At 35.8% G+C, this 22915-nt stretch overlaps 3 protein-coding genes across 6 annotated transcripts; 1 reads left to right on the forward strand and 2 right to left on the reverse strand.

Moving 5' to 3' along the window:
- The first annotated feature begins 1888 nt into the window (after positions 1-1888).
- On the forward strand, positions 1889-3661 carry LOC137723254 (UPF0481 protein At3g47200-like). Its single transcript, XM_068462408.2, has one exon. The coding sequence runs from the start codon at positions 1896-1898 to the stop codon at positions 3561-3563; it is 1668 nt and encodes a 555-aa protein (XP_068318509.2). The 5' UTR covers positions 1889-1895; the 3' UTR covers positions 3564-3661.
- A 53-nt stretch (positions 3662-3714) lies between these two features.
- On the reverse strand, positions 3715-7086 carry LOC137723036 (bacterial trigger factor). The gene is made up of 8 exons (XM_068462189.2): positions 6844-7086; positions 6175-6281; positions 5648-5691; positions 5446-5537; positions 5075-5183; positions 4754-4767; positions 4312-4413; positions 3715-3916 (listed from the first exon to the last, which is right to left on the reverse strand). The coding sequence occupies exons 1-8, from the start codon at positions 6892-6894 to the stop codon at positions 3800-3802; spliced, it is 636 nt and encodes a 211-aa protein (XP_068318290.2). The 5' UTR covers positions 6895-7086; the 3' UTR covers positions 3715-3799.
- Positions 7087-8665: 1579 nt separating this feature from the next.
- Positions 8666-21197, reverse strand: LOC137722860 (5'-3' exonuclease family protein). 4 transcript variants are annotated; one of them, XM_068461962.2, is made up of 15 exons: positions 20104-21194; positions 19688-19931; positions 19238-19317; positions 17715-17753; positions 17020-17038; positions 16732-16785; positions 15931-16049; positions 15763-15831; positions 14553-14638; positions 13895-14004; positions 13140-13190; positions 12637-12695; positions 10746-10790; positions 9455-9529; positions 8666-8970 (listed from the first exon to the last, which is right to left on the reverse strand). In XM_068461962.2, exons 1-15 carry the CDS (start codon positions 20263-20265, stop codon positions 8839-8841), a joined length of 1344 nt encoding a protein of 447 aa, XP_068318063.2. In that variant the 5' UTR covers positions 20266-21194; the 3' UTR covers positions 8666-8838. The 4 variants fall into 4 exon arrangements, with proteins under 4 accessions (XP_068318063.2, XP_068318062.2, XP_068318064.2 ...); XM_068461961.2 differs by having other exon boundaries at positions 15922-16049; positions 20104-21193; XM_088692364.1 differs by lacking the exon at positions 8666-8970 and adding an exon at positions 9160-9297 and having other exon boundaries at positions 15922-16049; positions 20104-21197.
- Positions 21198-22915: the final 1718 nt, after the last annotated feature.

Here is a 22915-nt window from a genome sequence, read left to right on the forward strand (position 1 = left end):
TACCTGCAAACAAACACAATATACATATGTAGTGAACGGGAATAGCTTTGGGACCTATGTGTGAAAAGAATGAGTGACGACCCAAAATATGGGGCTGTCGTGGCTTACAGGCCCAAAAAAATGGTTGTTGGGTTGCTGGGCAACAAATGAGAAGTAAATGGGTTAACAGATTATATACCGAATTATTGGGCTAAGAAGGAAAGGTGAAAAATAAGGCTTAACCCATGGGCTTGTTATTTCATGCGAGCCAAAAAACAAGGCCCAAAAGAAAAGAAAAAAAAAACAAGTGGGACAGTTTGGTGCATATGCCCAATTGGGTTGCGGGTCGACTGCAGGCAGCCCAAGTCTGTAAGGAAGGTGATGCCAAACGACTTTGTTTTGGACCTTAGAGTTTTGGAGCAGGAACGACTTGGTGGCTCGAGCAGCGCGGCTTGCGGCTCCCATGCGTGTTGGGTTTGAAAATTCCCATTTTTTTCTTCTCTTATTCACGCATATTCAATTCACCACAATTATAAAAACAATAAATTTAAGCTAAATCTATAATTTGAAAAAAAAAAAAAAAAAAAAAAAAAAAAAAAAAAACCGTAAAATTAGAGTTCATGCTTCATAATGAATGCTTCATACAATCATTGCTAAAAAAAATATCGAAATTGAAGCCATGTTTTATAGATTACTTGGATTGCTTGATGAATATTGTGAATGGCTTTGTAATAAACAAGTATTCAGTTCCTTAGCTCAATGTCAGAAGTGTGTTTAACAACATGTTGTGGCCTAAATTTAAATGAAGGAGAGAGAGAGAGAGGAGTGCATCTGCATAAAGAGAAAAAATAGGCTTGGGAATTACTGTGATGATATTTCTTCGTACCTTGTGCCTTTTTGTTTTTTGTAATTAATTCTTGAATTGTTTCTCACTAGCATTAGTAGTTGTTACGAGACTATAAATACTCAAGTAATGATTTCTGTTGTGAAATTGGTGTGAATGCCCACGTAAAGAAAACAACCACATATGGCTAAGGGTGGAAAGTAGAAGAATAGAAGTCAAAATTATATTGCTTAAATAGTAGAAGTTTGGTTTTTATTGTTTTGGTGTGTAAGCCTTTTACATGCATTAAAAGAGATGTCGAGTTAAAACCTCTATCTATAGAGGTATGCTTGTATCGTACGGGTAGTACAAAAAGATGAAAAGCAGAAAGTAATAATCATAATTTCCTCATTTGTCTCTCTCTACGTTCATTTCTCATATCTGAGATTAATGAAGAAAATAAATAGAATAATACATGACTCTCGTTTCACTTCAATCTCTAACAACTCTCGTACTTCAATCTCCACCGACTCTTTTTTTGTCTTTCTGTAACAATTTCCTTATTTTAAATTTATTCCAATGGAAACAAGCAGCACAAGCTGGTGCTATACTAATTTTTATAGTTGACCATCCAACTTCGCAGCTATATGAAATCGGATGGGCAGCACAATCTTTATGAGGTAACACAACATATAATTAGCGTTAATTATGTATGGGGTGGGCTTAACCTGCAAGACTTAATGATTTGTGATTGTGATAGTCATTAGCCAGTCAGATTCTTAGAGAATGACTTACATAGAATGGATTTACAGTCATATTCCGTATCTAATAATACATTCTCAAGTGTCATTTTTTCTTCACATGACAAGGTATTATAAGATCGGAATTTCACGTGACAATGAACTCGTTCTATATAAGTTAATTTCAAATGTCGTTGTCAATTAAATGTAAAAAAAAAAATGACAGATAATAATACCGATCAAACATTGACTTAATAGACTATTAAAATTAATATCACAAAAGACAAACAAAGACTTAAACATTGACTTCACTCTATAAACGGTTACTATACAACAAGAAGTGAGATACACCAATGGCAAAGGCGAAGGGCAACTTCAGCAGCAGCTGGTTTCTCTTGCACAAGATAACCATGACGAAATTTCATGGTTTGGCGGCCGGAAGGGGAACAAGTGCTGCTGCGCTTCATGTAATCAAAGCGAGAAGTTTCAGCGGCTCGTCAAACACGAAAGCTTTGCTAAAACAAGAATTGCAGAGAGAGATTCCTGGAGAGAGTAGGTCTGTCTGCATTTACAAAGTTCCTAATACATTTCGCCAAGTAAAAAGCAAGGCTTACCAACCAAGTATTGTCTCCATTGGCCCTTACCATCATGGACTGCCGAGCTTACAGGAAATGGAAAAACTGAAGCGAGTATACTTTCATCGCGTCTTTAAACCAAAGCCAGAAGAACTGGATCAGGCGACCGAGGCAATGCAGAAACTAGAGGAGGCGGCTCGGAGCTGCTACTCCGAAGAATCCAAGCTATGCAGCGACGAATTTGTAAAGATGATGCTCATTGATGGTTGCTTCATCGTAGAGTTGCTCAGAGACTCGATGCATCAAGATTTCGTACATACACCCTCCACCATTAAACGGTGGATGCTGCCAACTCTCCGTCAGGATTTAATCAAGCTTGAAAATCAGCTCCCTCTGTTTGTTTTACGTGAATTGTTTCAGCTGACAGCGAGAAGCTCCTGTTTTTCTTCTGAGCACGAGCGACCAGCATCTTTGGAACTAGAAGCCCTTGCCCTTCGCTTCATTAACCCGCTACTGCAAGGACATCTAGATCCGAACAAACCCTTGGAACATTTTACACCAAAACAGTTACAAGCAGATGAAGGCAAGCACAAGCACTTTCTTCATCTTTTCCACCATAGTATCCGTCCAGACCACGAAAAGGGCTTCTCTACCCTTCCATGGCAAGAGCCACGAGGGAAGCAAACCCAGCTGATCCGGTCCATACAGGAGCTAAAGGAGGCTGGTGTCAAGCTCAAGACTGATATGAATCGTCAGCCGTTAGATATAAGTTTCAGAAGCACGCTAAGGGGAAAGGTTCTGACTATCCCTCAAATACACATCGATGATCATAGAGGTACTTTGTTTCGTAACCTGCTGGCATTTGAAAAATGTCACCGGAATTGCCATCCAGATGTTACAAGCTATCTGTTTTTCCTCGACGGTCTGATCAATTCATCCAAGGATGTAGGGCTTCTCCACTATCATGGAGTCCTCCAACATTCTCTGGGCAGCAACAGAAGCGTGGCGAAACTTGTCAACAACCTCTGCAAGGAAGTTGGTCCGGATGCATCCCAGACATACTTATACAGGGTGATTGGCGATGCCAACGTCTACTATGATTCTAAACTTGCAAAAGTAAGAGCAGCATTGGTGCACCATTATTTAAGTAGCTGGGTTGTGGGCATCTCAACGCTCGGTGGAATCTTAGCTCTTTACCTCACCTTGATTCAGACCGGCTGTGGAGTTGCCGCTGCCAAAAAGGATTTGGAGCACATGTTCAGTTTCCGAGCCTTTCTCAAGGATTCGTTGTTCATAACATATCTGGAAAAGCTTCTGGTCTTCGGTAAGGATTTGGAGCACGAGTTCCGTTCCGGAGCCTTTCTCACTGACGAGCACAGTGACGAGGCCCTTAATGCCATGGACTGGCCACATGATTTGGAACAATTTATGGAATCAATGTTTTAAGTTACCAGATCAGTTTGAGTTCAATGGTTGATTTTCGTTTTTAGTTTTTGTTCTGAATTACGACACAAATAATTGACAGATTATCAGTTTCGGGTGTTTTTCTCTTCTTTTTAATCTTTTTGGGTCTGAGACGATTATCAGTTTGAGCATATGGTAATGTAACTTTGTTTGAAATTCAAATGAATGATGTACAAAACTAAAAGAAGGGAAAAGAAAAATATACATATTGTTTCCGTTCACTTGCGAAGATAAATGATGGCGTCAAAGCGGAAGTTTTCACCTGCTTCGAAAGCATCTTCAAGATCTTCAAAGCTTTGCTCCACTCTCAAGTCCTTTCTAACCTCTAAACCTTCCTGCACCAATTAAAAAATCAAATAAATAGATGTACATAAACTCGAGTTTCGTTGAAGAAAAAGAAATAATCCCTTGGCTCACTTATGCAATGTCAAGGCAATGAACTCCCAGGGAGCAGCATTTTTACAACTTTATGAAGAAGTTATAAACATTCATGGTTTGATGGATAAGAAAACATCAAGCGTCTGATCTGTTAGACTGATAGCAACAGAAATGTGATACAAACAAAAGGACAAATTTCGTAAAACTGAGTTCATTCAATTTAATGAAGCGGTTCAATGCATTTTGAACCAGTATACTTGGTCATAGTAAATCTAACAACAACATACTAGAATTTCCCAGATGAAGCATGTACAAGAAAAAATAATAAAATTTCAGAATACCAAACGACTACCTTCTGTACATATTCAGCTACCGTCGAATTGATCACTTTCTTGATTACTTGCTTATAAACTTTCGAAGGTCCAAGGACTTCTAGTAAAATGTCTTTAGGTATCTGCTAGACAATAAAAAGAATGAGTAAAAGGATGCAACTGTACAAATGCAATTATACATAATTTACTGAGTGCTAGAGTATAAATGCATACAATTGTATGTGTAAATTAACAAGTATATATATATACCACGAAATCTGTGGATGCGTGTGACAGACCGGAGAATCACAAAAAGTTTAAAAAAAAATTAAGTTGCTGAACAGAAGGATTCAGAAGGAAGCCAGTAGTTTTCTGTATAGGTGTGATCGATATAACAAAATTAAGTTGTTGATTCATATGAAACTAATCATATCCAAGTCAACTTGTTAACTGCAGCGGCATACTTGGGAATTAAGAACTTACATTGGGTGTTTTGCCTGGTAGTCCCGGTTTCATTTATCAGCGAAAATAACCAGGGGAAGAAATCAAGGAAAAAAAAAAGTTAGAATTGTCTGGAAGAAGGAAACAAGTCATACAAGAATAAATATTCTCCCAAATTGTATAAAAAAAGAGGTGAAAAGGTCCTTGTTAATAACTCCAAAATCGTCTCTCTTCACAAATTTAAATAATGATGTAAGCCACTTAATTTGCCACTTAATTGACACTTACAACGTTTGAAGAATGAGTGAAGATCATCATAAGTAGTTCACACTATATGAATATAATAGAATTCTAAAATCTTACCTCCTTTCACTCTTCGGAATCCAGGTATGGGTTGGGCTGCGGTAACCATTTTATTAAAAACTTCGTCGAAAATTGCTTGAGTTTTAGCACCAGATGCCTCTACGTTTATCTGATGAAAAGATTTTTATACGGTCAAAATTTACAACCATTTAAAAAATACAAATATCTCAATAGAAATGCGTTTATCATGAAACAAGAACAGAGAGCAAAGGTCATCTTGATCATTGTTAAGGCCTAAATATCCTCACATTATAATAACTTTCCCTTCCATCATCCACTTAGGAATGTCGTGTTCTTACTAACCTTTAAAAACATAAAAAATAAAACAAAATAGAAAAAGCTTCCCAACTGAAATTTTGTTGTTGTCATACCTTCAGTTCACCAGCATCATTGGCACCTGAAGTAGTAACAGTAACAGGCAAGTCGTCAATCTGAGATGAAGATACTCCAATGTCTTCTGTGCCTATGTTAAGTGAAACCAAGGGTTAAAAATACTTGGCAATTGCATAGAGAAGTAACAGCACTGGTTTAATAGGACTAGGCACTTAGGCAGAAAATACTTGACAACCGCACCTGATAATGCAGCACAAATTGGAGGAAAAAACTTGTGACTTTTCCTGTAAAGGAAATTCAGAAATTTAGAACTCAAATATTGATTCAAAAACAATAAACCACTCATTTATAAACACATTACCCTTAGTCTGCCCCAATAATTTAATTAAGCAAACAGAAAAATAAATATATATAAAAAGAACTAAACCAGTCTGATAACCTTTTTCATATTCTGTTGAATATATATAAGAAAAACTCATACAAAATTGAAAAAGCAACATTAGTGACTGCATACAAACTATGACAAGCTTTCGGAAAACTCACTAACTAGTAATAACTTGCTAAAGAACCATATACAGATCAAATTGGCTGTATTATCCTCATACAAAATTGTAACTCAAGCATGCATTTAATTAACACCTTCGAATTCTGCAAAGCTCAAGAATAGCTTAAGAAGTTACTCTCGGGCATTCGTTTAACTTATCTCAACACAAAATCTGTGTTATAGGATAAATATTAGAAAGGTAAGTAGTACAAGTAATTATTACCTTCTGGAAAATGCTTGAGCAGCATATGTGATGTGATTGGAGGATTTTGCCCTTGTGCAAGTAAGGCTTGGAAAAGAGCCACCAATTTTCTGATCGTGCCTAATTACCTGTACAAAAGTTAGGTAATTTGAAGAGTTCGTTTGTCTTGCGGAAAACAACTTTCATGAAAAATGTACATACTTTAAGCAATTCACTTGCTGTTAACCGGAAAATGGATATACAAAGTTAATTCCCGTGCAACCAATCCGGCTATATCGGAGTTAATCACGCGAAACCACCAACAGAAAGCAGTAGAGAAAGGGAGCAACACATGAATAAAAACCCATGAACAAGGGTTTTGGTAAAGCTTATTGTATCCAAGCAAAAATGTTTTCGATTTTAATTTGATTTTGACAACATTAACAGAAACAATATTACAAATTGTACACAAATACTTGTCTGCCGGGTTCGAATTCGATACAAAAATGAAAAAAGAACATAGAAACAAACACAAAGTTTCAAACTTGACAGTTCTCACTGACTAAATAGAAATAACAAATCCAACCTACTATTTGGGTAGTGACTGTAAAATAAAAAAATGGATAAGAATGTCATACAAAATTGATATGTTGAAGAAAAAGGAGAGAAACAAACAAAAGAAAAAGAAAAAGGAGGAGCTTGTTTGTTAACCTTAGAATTTAAACTCGAGAAGGGGAGGCTGAAATTAACGGCTATTTCCATGATCTCCTGCAATTCTGCCTTCCCTGTAATATCAGTTTCACTGCCACGCCCAGCAGCCGAAGAGCATCAAACCCAGAAGCCACCAAATGTACTTGTGTTGGTAACTTGGTGGGGTGCTTTGGGGGCCAAAGCAGTGCACTGCGTTGAAGATAGGCACGGTTGCAGGACAGAGAGGTATCCGCCACGCCCGACCCGATAAAATCTGTGCGCCAAAAATGTGGGATGAATGGATCAGACCCGTACGCTCGCAAGGCCCAATATTTAGTCGTCTAGGTTAAAAGTGATTTTTGAAATGTGTTACGTAGTGTTAATTTTCTCATTTTGTACTACGAGGAGCTGAATGGTTGAAATTTATGCCTAATGTTTTGTCCTTTCGTTGAATTGATGGCACAACAAGAGTCTCATTCATTTATAAATTAGCGTTAGAAGTCACAACTGAAACAGGCATCATAGAGCTTCACATTCTCCTTAATCAATGTTTTATATTTTGAAAGGACAATAAATCACGTGTTTAGTCTCAACAATGTAAGCATGGCTTGTAAACACACGTCATCAGTTTAACCAAGGTTCATATAGTCAAAAAGATAGAAAGTCATAAGTTGATATGGCAAATGACCCTCTACCACAATGGTGAAGATGAGTGTTGCCCTTGCACCACGACGTGGGTTCGAACTATGTAGGCAAGTGACCCTCTACCACAATGGTAGAGAGGAGAGGAGTGTCAAATGTATTTAGCCCAAAAAAATATTCAGTTTGTTAAAATAGCTAATAATGTTGGAGATGTTAGGTAATTTTCATGTTTTGCTGCCAGCCGCTTCATGCTCTTATTATATTGTCAATGTTGTGCTTTTCTTTAGACAACAATGAAGATGAACAAAACTTAAGGATGTTAATTGCAATTAATTAATAAATGTAATTAATTACATGAGATTACTTTAACTAAATCTCATGCAGTTAACTCTCACTCTTTCACTCATAAAATGAAAAAAATGTTTTGGGGGGAGAATTTCTACTCTTATGTAAGCTACATTATAACTTCATCTTACCAAGAGTGGTGGAGTGCCACACCTTAGATGGCGGGAGTCCAGTAGCCAAAAACATCACTAGCTTGCACTCTGTCCCGAGTAGCATGAGACATATGGAACCTTCAATTTGACGGAGATGAGATTATAACGTTAGAGAGTGCTAGCACAACTCTCACTTCATGGTTATCTCATCTTTTCGACAACAAATTTAAAGAAGAAATTGAGGGTTTTTCCTCCAAGATATAAAGTTTGTACGAATCAAAGTATGGGGTTCGTAGACAAACTCCTCCCTTCTTTTGTTTTGAACAAAGTTTTGGTTCATCATTCTATAATTCTTGAAGAAAATGAGAAATGATTTCGTTTTTAAATACACGCAATTTAGTTAATTTTAACGCATGAATTATTAAAAAATAAAATTCTAAATTTTGTGAAAAGTTTCCTTCACAACAAGTATGATCGTCCAATTAGCAAAATAATAATATAACTACAATACTGTTGACCTATTTTCGGATAAAAGTCGTACATTTATAGAAACACACACAAAGAAGAAAAGACCACTTGGAGGAAGTGCCACCACACCAAGTTTTCACTCAAATAAAGTCTGTTTTGGTGCGTTAGAAGACGAGGGTAACTTGGAAGCTGCCTGGGTATACCTATGAATTGTGAGATCTTTAAACAAAATGGTGGGTGGGTTCCAAATCAAATAGAGGCAACTAAGAACTATATGCATACGTAACATTCGGGAAGAAAAAAAAAGTTTAATTGCTGAGAAAAATGACGGCCATTGTTTGAATCCTATATACCCAAGACGTTAGAATCATACCAAGTTGATTTACATGTAGGTAACCAAAATGATGCACCTTCTATTGCTTGTCTTTTGCAACAAGCATAGGCGCTTCATACTCCGACCAAATGCAAACTACGTAACTTGATTTTGGTTTTCAAGTTTGTTCCATAAGTAAAATGCTCTCCTGATGATTGGATCAGCTGAAAATCCTTCCGCATATGCACTTATAGCGGTTAGGAGGCTCGTGAATTTCTCCCCATTGTCCTGTAACCATCCGAAATTTTGAATCAGCTCCTCAAATACAGTCACACTTATGCTAAATGTATGCGCTCGAGCATGTTTAAATTAGTTAAGCAAGATATAGATAAAACTCAATGCTTTGTACTTTTACAAACATCTTGAACACTGATAAGCTTTGGGGTTTCTGGATTCATTTTCAATATTCAAACAACATCTAATCTAAGATAGCTTAAAATTTGAAGATATCAATGAATTTCACAAAGGGAAATATGTATTACAACGTAGTTAAGTGACCGAACGAAGTGGCCTCTACATCCGTTACTTCTTCCTCCATGCAGATAATACAATATGCTAAATCAAAAGTTATGCGTGGTCTATTAATATGGTATCACAAATCAAACAAGAAGTTGTACTCAGATGACTTGCTTTATGGGATTGTATTAACTAAATACTCCAAAATTATAGTTACGAAAAGAAGATAACATCGTTTAAGTCTAATTGCACAAACCTCAGGCTTCTGAAATGTCAGATCTTTTGTGGCAAAAGGCACCATGTACAGTGGAAGATCAGAGCGTAGTAGTGCCTGTCATTATACAAAGGAACTACATATCAAATGATTATACAGAGGGCATATCAAAACAATATTAACATCTGTTGTTAAAGAGTATTAGCTATATGAATGAAAATGACAACCAGAAGATAATTGCTCTAGCCATAAAAAATTCAAAATCTGCAAAAATAAAGGGTGCTGTTATTGGCACTTCAAAATAGTCAAACTGCGCTCCTTTAAAGAAACTTAGGAGAGAAGTAACACGAAAGAGTGCAGAATGACTTTTTGGGAATGCCAATAACAGCTCCCAAATAAATTATACAAAATCCTATATTAGTTAAATTCTAATTTAGAGATTGCAGTCTTACTTATTTTATACGTTTTTTTTTCCTACACGTAATAGTAATACATAACAGAGTAACAAGAAGAGAAGTGTACTGAAGACAGACTTGAACTTGGTTCAAGCACATATGCATAGGTTAAAATCTTTTCGTGGTTACAGCAAATGTCTGGGCTTTGTTCAGATTGCTCGACCTTCTATTAGTTTGGCTTTGATTGACTACTCAATTCAAGAAAAAGCTCAAATGCAAACTGATGAGGTAGCTTTTCATTTTTTTATAAGATGAAAATCATTGTAAGTGAATAAAGGGAAGATTTTTGTAATATGAGAAGACGATTCATATTATAAGAATATGCTAAACGGGCTGAAACTCTTGTCAAGGTTTCTTCACAAGCTTGTCCATAAGCATTATCTTTTTGTTTGCTAAGCATGTTTGTATGGCTTTGACTTGGTTCACTAATGGGTTTAAGCTTCGGAAGGAAGCTTCAGCTTGAATTGATTCTTCAACACACAAATATTAACAGGCTTGTTCTCAAGTGAACCTTGAGCTGTCCGAGAGCAGAAAATTATAAGGGAACATCAGTCCTCCCCACAAAAAAGTAGTACATTAACATGTAGTCTAAGTTGATCACTGACAAAAAATTACAGATTTACAATGCTTTCATCTTTTCTTCTGATTATCAGAATTTGATTTTTTTTTTTTTTTTTTTTTTCCTAATTTGGTAAACGAGGACTAAGCCCAATTTTATCGTGAACAAGAATTCATTTTTAACACTAATAACTAATTATTAAGATAAATGCGTGTTTATCTTTTATGAAAAAACAAAACTGTTTTGGGCAAACCCCCAATCCCTTTGAAAATAGAAAAGGAAAGCTAGAAGAGAAACTGGATAAAGAAAATACGATTACCAAGTTCTTGCTCAAGAGAGCCTGGTCAGCATTTTCTATCAAGGCCTGCAAGGAGAAAACAGATGCAGCATTGTGAGTTAGGCATGATAAGTTCTGAACAGTTATAAATTAGCTTACAGCCTGGTAATACTGACTTTCCAAGCCATTTAAAGGCATACACCTAATCTGATAACCTCAGTAATCCAAGGAAACTTTTCTGAGCACATGGAGAACAAATTGAAGCATTACTCGGAGTTTAATAAAATGTGGATCCAACTGCAGGAGGATCCATGCAAATCTCTCATCTCTACCTGTCGGCCAATTTACGGAAAAAACCCAACCGGGACAAGATCGGCTTCCTTATTACTGATCCAGACAAAATTCATCAAAACTTGAATGTGTGAGGGGCAATGGAATTCAGTGAGAATTAGGTTTAGATTTGTGAACTGAATTCAATGAGAATTATAGTGTATTTGTTCCCTTTTGAATTAAAATCCCTTTTGAACTCGAAAGTGATTCTATCTGGCATAAAGTGATTAGAACCAAGTATGGTCTCAGTGACAACGGCTGGGATTCCAAGATAGTGTGGTATGGATCAAGTAGAAGTCCTTGGAAGGATATTTCCCACGGTTATAGTTATTTTCTGGAGTGTTGCTGTTTTGTTCTTGGTAAAGGAGATCGAATTAGATTTAGGGAAGACATTTGGCCGGGCGAAAGCTCTTTACAATTCTCATTTCCCGGGCAGTTCAACATTCCCATGTTTCATAACAAGAGTACTTCTAGTGTAGTGAGTTTTGTTGAACATTCCCTGAATTGGGACTTTGGCTTTCAAAGGAATCTGTGATGTGGAACTAGATGAGTTGTCATCTTTCTTGACAAGATTGGATCAGACTCGCATACACCCTTCAAGGGTTGATGCAAGAAATAGGATTCTCGATTCTTCAGGAAGCTTCTCTGTTAAATCTTACTGCAGTTTCCTACTCAAAAACTGTGCAGATAGAGGTTTTCAGGCTTATGGCTTGGTTTGGAAATCTAAAGTTCCTACTAAAGTGAAGGTTTTTACTCAGTTGGTGGCTCATGGAAAGTTAACATTTGTGACATGCTCCAAAAACGGAGACCTGATTCCTGTATTTTACGCAACAAAAGTTCAGTCTGTTGATCATTTGTTCTTCACTGTCCGGTGGCTTTAAATCTATGGTTGAAGTTGTTTCGGGAGTTTGGTGTCAGTTGGGTTTTACCCAGGGAATGTTATTCATTTATGGTAGAGAAACATAAATTACTAGGAAGGGGGAAGAAAGCCGAGGTCTTATGGGGTAATGTAGTTTCAGCTATCTTTTGGGTCATTTGGATGGAAAGAAACATGCTCATTTTTAGGACTGTGAAGTCAGTAGGAGGGAGGATCTTTGGGATAAAGTTGGGCTATGGTCATCTCTGTGGGCATCAGCTACTACACAATTTTGAGATTTTTGTTTTTCCAGAACTTTGCATAATTGAAATGCTGCTATTAGTTAGTTTTGTGATGCTTTGGAAGTTTCTAACTGTCAGGGTGATGTTGCTATTTATCCTGTTTTGTTTGTGCTTTTGCGGACTTCTTGTCCGCTCTTGTATTTTTAATGTTTCTTAAAAAAACAATGCAATCTCATTCCCAATTATTTGTAGTCAGGTCGTGCTGATCCATGCTTCACCCATAGTGATTAAAACCCCAGTAGAAGATCTCAAACTGTGATTAACGGTCCAGACAGGTTGAATCAATCAGAAATAATCTGGGTACCTAGTTCACCCCAGCTTATCTCCATAAAACCATACTAGCTTTTTATTCTTTTGATAGAAGGTTGATAAACGAATGAAAATTTATTTTAAAAGCACTTGATTGTTTATGAGATTGTTAATTAGTCATTAACAATAGCATTACCTTTCTTATTCGTTCCTCTTCAACTTGATCAACACACTGCAATAAATTCTCCAATGTGCCTGTCCACAGAAGTGAGATTATTTATTACTACCAAGCAATATAGTCCCTGTATCCAGTAACTAATTAGAAAAATTATCAAGCATATATACGGACATGTAATACCAGGTGACTTAGAAAAAATTATGTAATACAAAGGCGCAAATTCGGTATTTAAAAAGCCATCTGTATTGAAATTTAAACTTACTGACAGTACTAACGGAACAGGTTTGAAAGTCCAAGCTTTCTTGGCAATCATATAGAACTTAAACATCGTAAAAATTTAGCATTACTTCAGTTGGAAAGAAAGGCTACACATTATTAGAATGGTGCATTTATTATTTGTATTCTAGGTACACGCAGATCAGCACCACATTAAGCAGTTGGGCATTCAGGAAAGGCTATTACTACTAGAACCATGCAAGTTCAATTCCAAAGAAAGTAAAAAGATGACATGTTTTACGCACCAAATTTAGAGATGAGTTGCACAGCATGAACATTTCCAATTCCATGGACTCCTGCAATTATAACAACCAGGTTCGAAACATAAAATCCAATGATCATTTTTCTCTAGGAAATACAAAAGATTAAAAAAAAAATATTTTGAAATTTCCAGAATCCTTTTCCAAAATTAGAGATTCTTATAAGCAATTGTTATTCATTAGAACTCCATTTCCTCCCAACTAAAGGACAAGGATCCACTAACCACTCATTCCCTGCCCAAGTGAAAGTAGATTTCTGTCTCAACTCAAGTCATCAGTATGATGCCAAGAGAACTTGTGAAGATATCTACGATTTTTCTTTATTCAAATCAACTCAATTACAACATTTTAAATAAATGCTATCTTGCATTTCATTTTTAAAATGTAAGGAATGCAGGATTGGCACTTTTCCCAGGATGGACACTGTTCTCGTATAAAAGTTTTGTCCTGAGGCTGATGAATGGAATCTCAAGCTACAGAGAAAAATCACTGAATTTCATCTCGTCACGAGAAATACTCTTGTTGCCATTCATCAAATATCATGCTATAACTAAATGCTTTCTGTAGCTTGAGATGCTATTCATGCTGATGAGATGGTATTCATAAAATAATGCATCGAATATCATGCTATAACTAAATGTTAATAACTGGACGCTTATCCTGTAAAAATAAAAATAAAAATTAATCACTTTCCTCCCTTCTCATTTGAATTTTCACAAAAAAAACAAAATGAAAGTAACCTGGAATATTATCAGATTTGTCACCGACAAGCGAGATCACATCAACAAACTGAGAAGGTTGAAGGCTTCCATATTTTTCAGCAAAATCCTCCATTCCAAATGAAACCATACTGAGAAATCAGTAAACATACATCAGAGCTCAACTCTACTAATCCAAATAATAATAAATAGAAAGATATATGCCTACAAAGTTTGGGAATTTAAATAACTTTCATCCTTCACAAAACTGTCAAAAGAGAAAGGAAAAAATGGTACACATCACCATTTTCTTAACAAATTATCAAGAAATTGTGCTATTATTTTAATGTACAAGAAAATAATACTGATGAATTCTGCCACAGTATGAGAAACTTTAAGTATCCTAAACCGATCAGACCACTTTTTCTCTTCATTTTTTGTTTTTATTTTGAGCGCAAATTTTTCTTTCATTTTTATATTTTTTCTGAAGAAACTTAAGAATTTTGAGACAGTCAATCGCCACTTAATGTTATCTAGAATTAAAAAAGCAAGGAATAAACTGAGCGGCAGAGGTATTATATGCTAAACAATATTACATGAATATACGAAGTTAAATACAAGCAAACATGTACAGATTTTAAGATTCTTATACAGATTAGAACATAAATTACTAAGGTAGATATTCAACAAGGTTACTTACTCAAAGCCACGTGGAGCAATTCGTAGAAGGCGCAATGAAGGAGATAGAATCTGAAAAAAGTCTTTGTCTGGGGAGACAACCCGTACCTATCAAAATTTAGGTCAATAAGAAAATGACCGAGCAAAAGAACTCATACAATTCTTTTCGATTTTCATACAACTATCACACTATGTTATCTGTATTAGAAAGCACGTCTCCTCATAAGTGCTTTTGCTAGAAGTGCAAGTATTAAAAATACATTGAACTTTTTATTAAAATCCAAGTGATTCCTAGAAAAACACTTGGGAGTGCTTGCTGAAGGAGCACATGTCGAGTGCCTTTCCAGAAAGTTCTTCTATGAATCCAAAATAATTTTAAGTTTTTCTACTAAATACAGTCAAAAGCACTTTTGGTTCATATGGGAAGTGCTTCTAAATGCCTGAAAGTGCTTTTAGAGAAAATATTTTTGGGTTCAAAAGCACTTGAAGTGCTCTCTGCAAGAAGCACAAGTTAGGTGCTTCTTGCAGGAAGCACTTCAAGTGCTTTTCCAGGATTAACTTGAATTTTTACTAAGAATTGGTTTAAAAACATTTTCGCTAACTTCCCAAACGAGCCCAAAATGTCAAACTGCTAAACCATAAACAGTTTTGAGACAACAAACTTGTTATTCACCCACTTCTAGATTACTGTTATTCACCCACTTCTAGATTACTAGCACAAACTATGAAACTGTTAAATCACAAACAGTTTTGAGACCAAACTTTTTACCAACCCACTTCTAAACATTTGAACCCTTTTTGGGTTGTGACTAATGAAACAAGAATTCAGATTTGTTCTTTGTGTGTAACAAAAACAGAGAGAACACAAGATTCATTAGTCACAACCAAGCACAACCCTGGTTACAGAAGACACTAAACAAAAACCAAATCACTTTAACTAGATCACACAAAAAAAGTAGGAAACAATATATTCTTCTCTTTCTAATTACAATTAATCTCCAACACTCTCTCTGGAGCTGAGCACAGATTGAAGTCCCACTTGACAATCAAAGTGACCTATTTTCATATGGATAGAAATGAAATTTTTGTTTGTACCAAAAAAAGAAACGAAATTTTGTTTAATCATTGTTTAGCTACAACCAAAAATATAATCATACTGGGATAACATTAAGTATATTTAAAAAATAAATAAAGACATAGTTTTCTTTCATAAAATAACTTCAGAGTGTTACCTTGTACCCACTATCAACACTTCTAACGGCCAATGTTCCAATCACATCATCAGCTTCCACACCGGGCACCTGCCTTTGAGTAGACTCACGATCAATCATGATTCCCAAGATACCTATGGGGTCAACTGGTCATATAAAGCTGTGATATATAGCTATTACCTCAATCACCTTAATGGACATAGCCTTGATGGATGCTTTCAAGTATTGGAGTCCCTGGACAATGGTATCAGGTGTAGGGGGGCGATTGCTCTTGTATGCGGGGTACAGAGTGTGACGAAAATTCAGGCCTTCAAATAAAATAAAGATAATATTATGACACAACATAATCTCTTATTGTTTTAAAACAGTAGGTAACAAATATTAAGACAGAAAAATAATGCCAGGGCATTGAAGCCAAAAAAAAAGGAGAACAAAGATATCAGTACATGCTAAGGTCAAAACTTACTTCACATGGTAAGCTTTAAATTACTTCCAAGGTAAAGGTGTACAGATGAAAAGATGAAATACATTATATAAAGCGAAATGTGACTCTAACTAACGATGAACGATGGATAAACATTTCCCAATTTACCTCCCATGTGGGTCTAAGTCAATATGTGGAAGGGAAACAGGTCCTGGGTTTACTAGGTTCTATGGTAGGTACTTTGTTCTATGGTACAGGGTAGGTTCTAGTGCACATACTACATACATCATTAGGGGGTTACATAATTGGTTGATACTTTGGGCTGTAATTCATTAAAACTATAATCTAGAAAGGTTCAATTACTGTATAGCGTTACATATATTCTATAATTACATTAACTTATGTTTATATATTATATTTGTTTATATATTAACAAACGAAGATTAATAGGAAAATAAATGATGCAGGCAAACCAACAAACAACCGCGACTTGCTTTCTCAGAACGGCCTACAATCTCAACTCCAACATGCAAGCCAAGGGAAAAAATAAAACAAAAGAAGCATACCTTTTCCTTTAAAACTTTCGTTGGATGAATTACAAGTTTGACCAAATGAAACTCCTGAAAAGAGAATGCCCGTCTTATCAAAATTGGGCTTGGAAAAACATGCTCCCCTACTTACACATTGAGTACACTGTGTATGACTTCACTAGCTAAACCCAAGACTTTAGATGTATATAGCACTTAAAGAGATAGATGGTGATGTAGAGCAGAGAATTTGGTACAGTACAAGTAAATACAAAATATGAGAAAATCAATAACAAAATGAAGAGGCCAGCAAAGTTCGTATCGCACCATCATGGTCAAACACCACCTACATGAAAAGATGAAAAAAAAAAAAGAAGAAGAAGAAACAAGTTATTAGTTGTGCTACAACTTACAAGACAAAAGTGGGCAAATGTGATATTCAGAAATTGAATAATACTCAAGGAGAACAAAACGAAACAAGGTTTAATGGTTCCATGTCCTACTTATAAATAAAATTATTTCTTAGAACCAATATCTGCATTCTATATGCATTCAAAAACATTTGACAGTTGAAACCACAAAAACTGAACAGCAATAACTAGTTGATGGACAATGAAGTAAAGAAATAATTTGGGAGGAATACGATTCAATTAAGGAATTCAGTTAACTATGGCTTTCCGATTGGATTATGGAGCTACTTAATTTGATGTAGTTGATCATCTAGCTCTTCAAGACATGTTTGAATTATGAAATATTGAAGCCTCCCCATTGTTCTCTTTCAGAGTCTTCCCCTCTCCTTCTCCTCTCTCACCCTCATTCATTTCTCTCTTTTGTTTTCCCTACAAGTTCTGCAGTACTAATCCTTTTAAGTTTGTTAACCAACGTAGAATGAGCCAATCAATATGAAACATATGGCCAGCCAACACTGTAAAAATCGAAGAGAACATGCATGCTAGAAGTCTAGAACCTACAAGGGAAATACAATGAAAATACACAAAATATGTAATGGAATAAAATCATACCGCTACATGGGAAGGGATAAACATCAGGACATCAATTATCTGCAAGAAAATCAATTAACAGAAAAGGCCTTAGACCAGAAAAATTCCAAATGATAAAAGACAATGTCTATTTTAGGTTTGGGTTCAACACGTCCATAAAGATTTGTTATATAAAATTTATATACCCAATTATAGCCCTTTAGACCATCTCCAATGGTTGAGCTAAAAGTCAAATTTTTTAGCCCGAAAAATTTAGCTTTTAGCCCAAAAACAGCTTTTCTACTCCAACTGTTCTACCCTAAAATTTTAGCCCGGAATTATTAAAGAATGAACTTAGGCTATTTTTTTTGTTAAATTAAATTTTTTTAAAAAAAATAAATATGTAGACTATCGTAAATTAATTTTATGAACATTTTAATCTAAAAAAATTTAAATTCCGATAAATATTGGGTAGAGTCCACCCCGATTTCTGGGCTAAATTTCGGGGGGAATTTGGCATTGGTTTAGCATTTAGCATTTAGCTCAAAATTTCCCCTTGGGCTGGAGTGGGTTTGGGGGGAAATTTTGGGGGGTAATTTGGCTTTTAGCCCACCATTGGAGTTGGTCTTAGACCATCTCCAATGGTTGGGCTAAAAGTCAAATTTTTTAGCCCGAAAAATTTAGCTTTTAGCCCAAAAACAGTTTTTCTACTCCAACCGTTGTACCCTAAAATTTTAGCCCGGGATTATTAAAGAATGAACTTAGGCTATTTTTTTTTTTGTTAAATTAAATTTTTTTTAAAAAAATAAATATGTAGACTATCGTAAATTAATTTTATGAACATTTTAATCTAAAAAAATTTAAATTCCGATAAATATTGGGTAGAGTCCACCCCGATTTCTGGGCTAAATTTCGGAGGGAATTTGGCATTGGTTTAGCATTTAGCATTTAGCATTTAGCTCAAAATTTCCCCTTGGGTTGGAGTGGGTTTGGGGGGAAATTTTGGGGGGTAATTTGGCTTTTAGCCCACCATTGGAGTTGGTCTTAGAAAGGTCCACGTAGACATTAATATGCTATATTTATCAGTATTTAGAGCAGGAATCAGATATCAGTGAAAAAGAAATTGTAACAGGAAAATTATCCTAACAGGAAGTTAGGAACCCGATACCCCATGGTTGTGCATATGGTCTAACTTAATCAAAAGATGCACAACCAAAACACTTCCAACTCAACCAAGTTACATCCTCAAAAAGCCCCGGAATGACATTATTTCAAAAATTACAAAAATATATATGTTTTTAATTATTATTGGGATCAGGATGCCTCGATTAAATAGAAAAGAGCAATAAAGTTTAATTTTTATTACACAATAATATATTTACACAACAATTAATGTATCTTTGCTGTTAACTCAACACTCTATGAGACATCACAACTTCTTGAGCATAAAACCTTGCAACTGAAGAGGAGAATAACATACGTTTTGGTTTTGTTCTTATTACAAGTACATGAAAAGGAAAAACAGCAAAATGCTCAACTCAACCTTTTATATAAACATCACTTACAAGAGAAAGTGCTGAGAAGATGGTCAACACCCAATCTCCGTTTCCATCGGCATGTGACAAATGGCCATGATGCAGCTTTGCTACTCTCATCAACAGAAACAAAGATTAGTGGATACTATTGAATGAAAAAAGAAAACAACATTAACGACATTCAAATCAGCTATGTTTAGTATGACTATGACTAAAAGTAACAGGTATCCCATAAAACCAAACTATTATACAATGGAGAATCTTAAGAATGTTCAAAATATTTCTTGTGCAAGTTCCAAAATATTTCTTGTGCAAGGTTCAAAATATGCAGAAACCGCCCGAGTATAGAACTAACATACTGCACCAACATTGCATATATGTGATCTTGTGCCAGTAAAAATATTGTAAATCGAAAGTGATGAGAAAACCGCTAGTGTTATATATATTATACCAAGCAAAGGAAGGAATTGTAGAGCATACCTAAAAGCTTATAGTATGCTCTATAAATGATGGATGTGCCGTCGATGAGCATTACTCTACCATCTGAAGGATTACTGTTCACTGTTTTCTCTTCACGCTTGAACAAAGTTGAAGCCAGCAGCATGTCTCGGCTTACTACTCCCTCACTTTTAGAGTAAGAGGCTGCGGCGGCGGCATCACCACTCTCGCTAACAACTCCCGGTGAAGCCGAATTAAAACTACGATTGAATGTATTGCAGTAGCCCTAAAATTTATGAAAATAAATTCCGGTTAAAAAAAACGAGAAATTGGAAATTCAGAAGCTTGCCCAAGAACAAATTAGCTAGCATATAATACATATATATATATATATATATATGTATGTGAATATCAAACAGCAGCAATTGCAAGAGTGACTTGTTAAAGGTAATTTATACCTTATGGGAAATTAGGGGAGAAAATCGGAGTGAATTTGGAGATTGAATGCTGCTTCTTCCTCTCGTTGTTCCTACGAATCTGAGAGTGAAGCTTCTCCATTTCCAGAGGGAAAGGGATTGAGTATTGTGAAGCAGCCAAGAGTGCGAATGACAACAGGCCATCGCCGGCGCTCTGCTGCTCAGTCACGACTCGCTCCAAATGACAAAAGCCGCAAGCTTTGGCTCCGCACATAAAACAGCATCACATCCTCCCGCCTCCCACCCTATACATCGTCTTTTCAGACGGACTTCCAGTTATACCCTCGGTGAAATAAGGCAGTTTTTTTTTTTGTTTTTCATTTTTTTGGGAAAACCTTTCCGTAGAAAGGAGACAATTTTATTTCGAACACTAGAATACAAAGAGAGGCCTATATACAAAAAGTACCGGACACACAAATGGACCTCCCAACAAGCCCAACAAAGCTCAACAAAAGAGCCCAACACTAGAGACAAAACAAAAGACGTTTCTTGACCCCAGCATCCAACGCATTCAAAGTTTTCCCGATCAACCCAGAACCAATCCACCAGCCAACGCCAAATCCAATCGAGCAACTCCGCAAAACCCAACCACGAAAGCTGTCCCGATCGCCCCATTCTCAGCTAGAAAGCGGAAGAAGTCCGAGGGAACATCCCAAACGACAGTGCCATCGAAGGCAGACAAAGAGAGGGAGGTGGTGTTGTGAACACCTGAGCCCATGAGTCCATCGGAGCTCTACGCACCCTCTCAAAAGATTGCAAAAATTTGCGTTGAAATCTGACTACAGATCGAATTGAAAGTAGTTGGGGAAGACAGGCTTTAGGTAGAGACATATGGGTTGAATCAGGAAGAACTGGGGAGAAAAACTGAAAAACTTAGAAACAGACAGCGAAATGGAAAGCTTTCCGCCGACCCCCGCCACAACGAAGGCCGTCGGCAACGATGTTAGATGGTGGGAAAATCACTCACACACATATGGTGGAAAAGACTCTCAAGAAAAGAGAAGGAACTCTCACATGAAGAGAAAAGTTCCGTTTTGTTTGATTGTTTGGAAGTGTAAGACATAAGGCAATTTTACCTCCGTTTTGCCTTGAAATCCCTGTTATGCTCACCCGTTGACATTGTTTTAGTTTCCCACCCATAAAAAACTTTTAAAACAAAAAATTACCCTTAAAACAAAAAGAGCTGAAAATTTTTTGTCACTTAACTCATCAAAACGCGTAATTATGGTCATATTGGTCAACTCTATTAGAATTTCCGTCAAAATGACATCACGCACGTGAGGTCAGAATCAAAGAGCAATATATGGGAAACTAAATGAAAAATTTGTAAAAATGATCCCTCGACTTTAACCCAATTGGAGAAATTGGTCCTCAACTTTAATCTAATTAGACCAATGGTCCCTTAACTTTTACTCAATTGTAGCAATGATTTTTCCAATTGACTCATTTCGACAGAAATTCTGACGAATTTAACGAAAAAAATCATGGCTGCACGTTTTGAGGAGTTAAGGGATTAGTGGTCATGGATTTTTCGTTGAGAGACTATTGTTCTAGTTGGGTTAAAATTGAGAGACCATTACTCTAGTTAGATTAAAGTTAAGGAATCATTGCTACTATTTACTCAAACAAAAAATTACACATAAATCATTAGATTGTATACTTTTAATGATTGAAATGTATTAATTAATCCAATTAATTTCTTTTATTTATTCCCTGTCTATATCTATATATAATGGAAAAAACCTAAAAGGGTCAAGCTTTCATAATACTTAAATTATTCTTTTTTATTAGAATTAAAAAAATATAAGTGGTTCATTATTTTTCATATTATATTTTAATAAAAAGAACTAAATTAAGACAATAAAACAACTAATTGCCATAATATTAGCATTTGCATGCAAACTTTGTGTGTATGAAGACTTTTATTTTTATTTTTAAAATGAGAAGAAGAGAGGGAAAAAAGTGGGAGTGGAAGGGAGGTTTTTGTTTTTTTAATATTAGATATCTTAACATCAATTGTAGGCAAGAGTTCAATAAAAAACAATAAAAATTTGGATCTATGAAATTATATTATTGCTTTTTTTTTTTAATAAAAAACTAAATGGTCTTTTCACTCTTTTTTAGTTGACAAAGAAAATTTAATAAGTAGTTTAGATTAACAAAACTGTAATAATTAATTGTTTTCCATTAATTATCTCCTAATCTCTTTTCTTCTGTTTCCTATATTTGGGTCGTCTGCATATCTTTTAGTACTGGTTTGTTACTGATGTGTTTTTATAAAAAGTGGGTATAAAAAAAACTGAGCTAAAAAAGGTGTTTGGTAAACACTTAAAAACAGCTTATTTTCACAGTTTTGGATTAAAAAAAAGCTGCAAATGTGAAGCAGCAAAAATAAGCTTTGAACGACCGGCTTCTTTTCGCCAAAACACGGATGAATAGTGTTCATTAAATGAAACTTCCAAATTTCCAAACCTACCCTCACCCATCTCTTCGTTGTTCTCTCTCGTCCACTCCCTTTCTCCAGCTATCTCTCTGTTCGAGCTCGATCTCTCCCTCTCATTTGGTTTGGGCACTCTTCATCAATAAAAAGGTAAATTTCCTTTTTTCAACCTCTATTTCTGGGTAATTGAAATATTGAATTGAATAATTGGAAGCTAGAATTGGAAGATTTGGATTTCTGGATAGTCTGGGTAATCTACGATTATGGGTAATCTAGGTTTCAGAGTGATGTAGCAGGCGACGATGGACTTCTTCAACGACATGGAAGACCACGGCTCCACCATGGCCATGGACG

This window comes from Pyrus communis, chromosome 4 (assembly GCF_041283825.1).
Source record: "Pyrus communis isolate YQ-2024b chromosome 4, ASM4128382v1, whole genome shotgun sequence".
NCBI lineage: Eukaryota > Viridiplantae > Streptophyta > Magnoliopsida > Rosales > Rosaceae > Pyrus > Pyrus communis.

What these genes read in the sequence shown, in the direction of transcription:
- LOC137723254 (XM_068462408.2), top strand. Translation starts at nt 1,896, where the DNA reads ATGGCAAAGGCGAAGGGCAACTTCAGCAGCAGCTGGTTTCTCTTGCAC.
- LOC137723036 (XM_068462189.2), bottom strand. Translation starts at nt 6,894, where the DNA reads ATGGAAATAGCCGTTAATTTCAGCCTCCCCTTCTCGAGTTTAAATTCT. An exon ending in TCTCGAGTTTAAATTCTAAG is followed by an intron (nt 6,282 to 6,843) that starts GTTAACAAACAA and finishes ACTTTTGTACAG; the next exon opens with GTAATTAGGCACGATCAGAA. An exon ending in ATGATGCTGGTGAACTGAAG is followed by an intron (nt 5,184 to 5,445) that starts GTATGACAACAA and finishes TCTTTTCATCAG; the next exon opens with ATAAACGTAGAGGCATCTGG.
- LOC137722860 (XM_068461961.2), bottom strand. Translation starts at nt 20,265, where the DNA reads ATGGCCTGTTGTCATTCGCACTCTTGGCTGCTTCACAATACTCAATCC. An exon ending in TGTCCATTAAGGTGATTGAG is followed by an intron (nt 15,832 to 15,921) that starts GTAATAGCTATA and finishes ACTCAAAGGCAG; the next exon opens with GTGCCCGGTGTGGAAGCTGA. An exon ending in ATTGCTCCACGTGGCTTTGA is followed by an intron (nt 14,005 to 14,552) that starts GTAAGTAACCTT and finishes CTGATTTCTCAG; the next exon opens with TATGGTTTCATTTGGAATGG.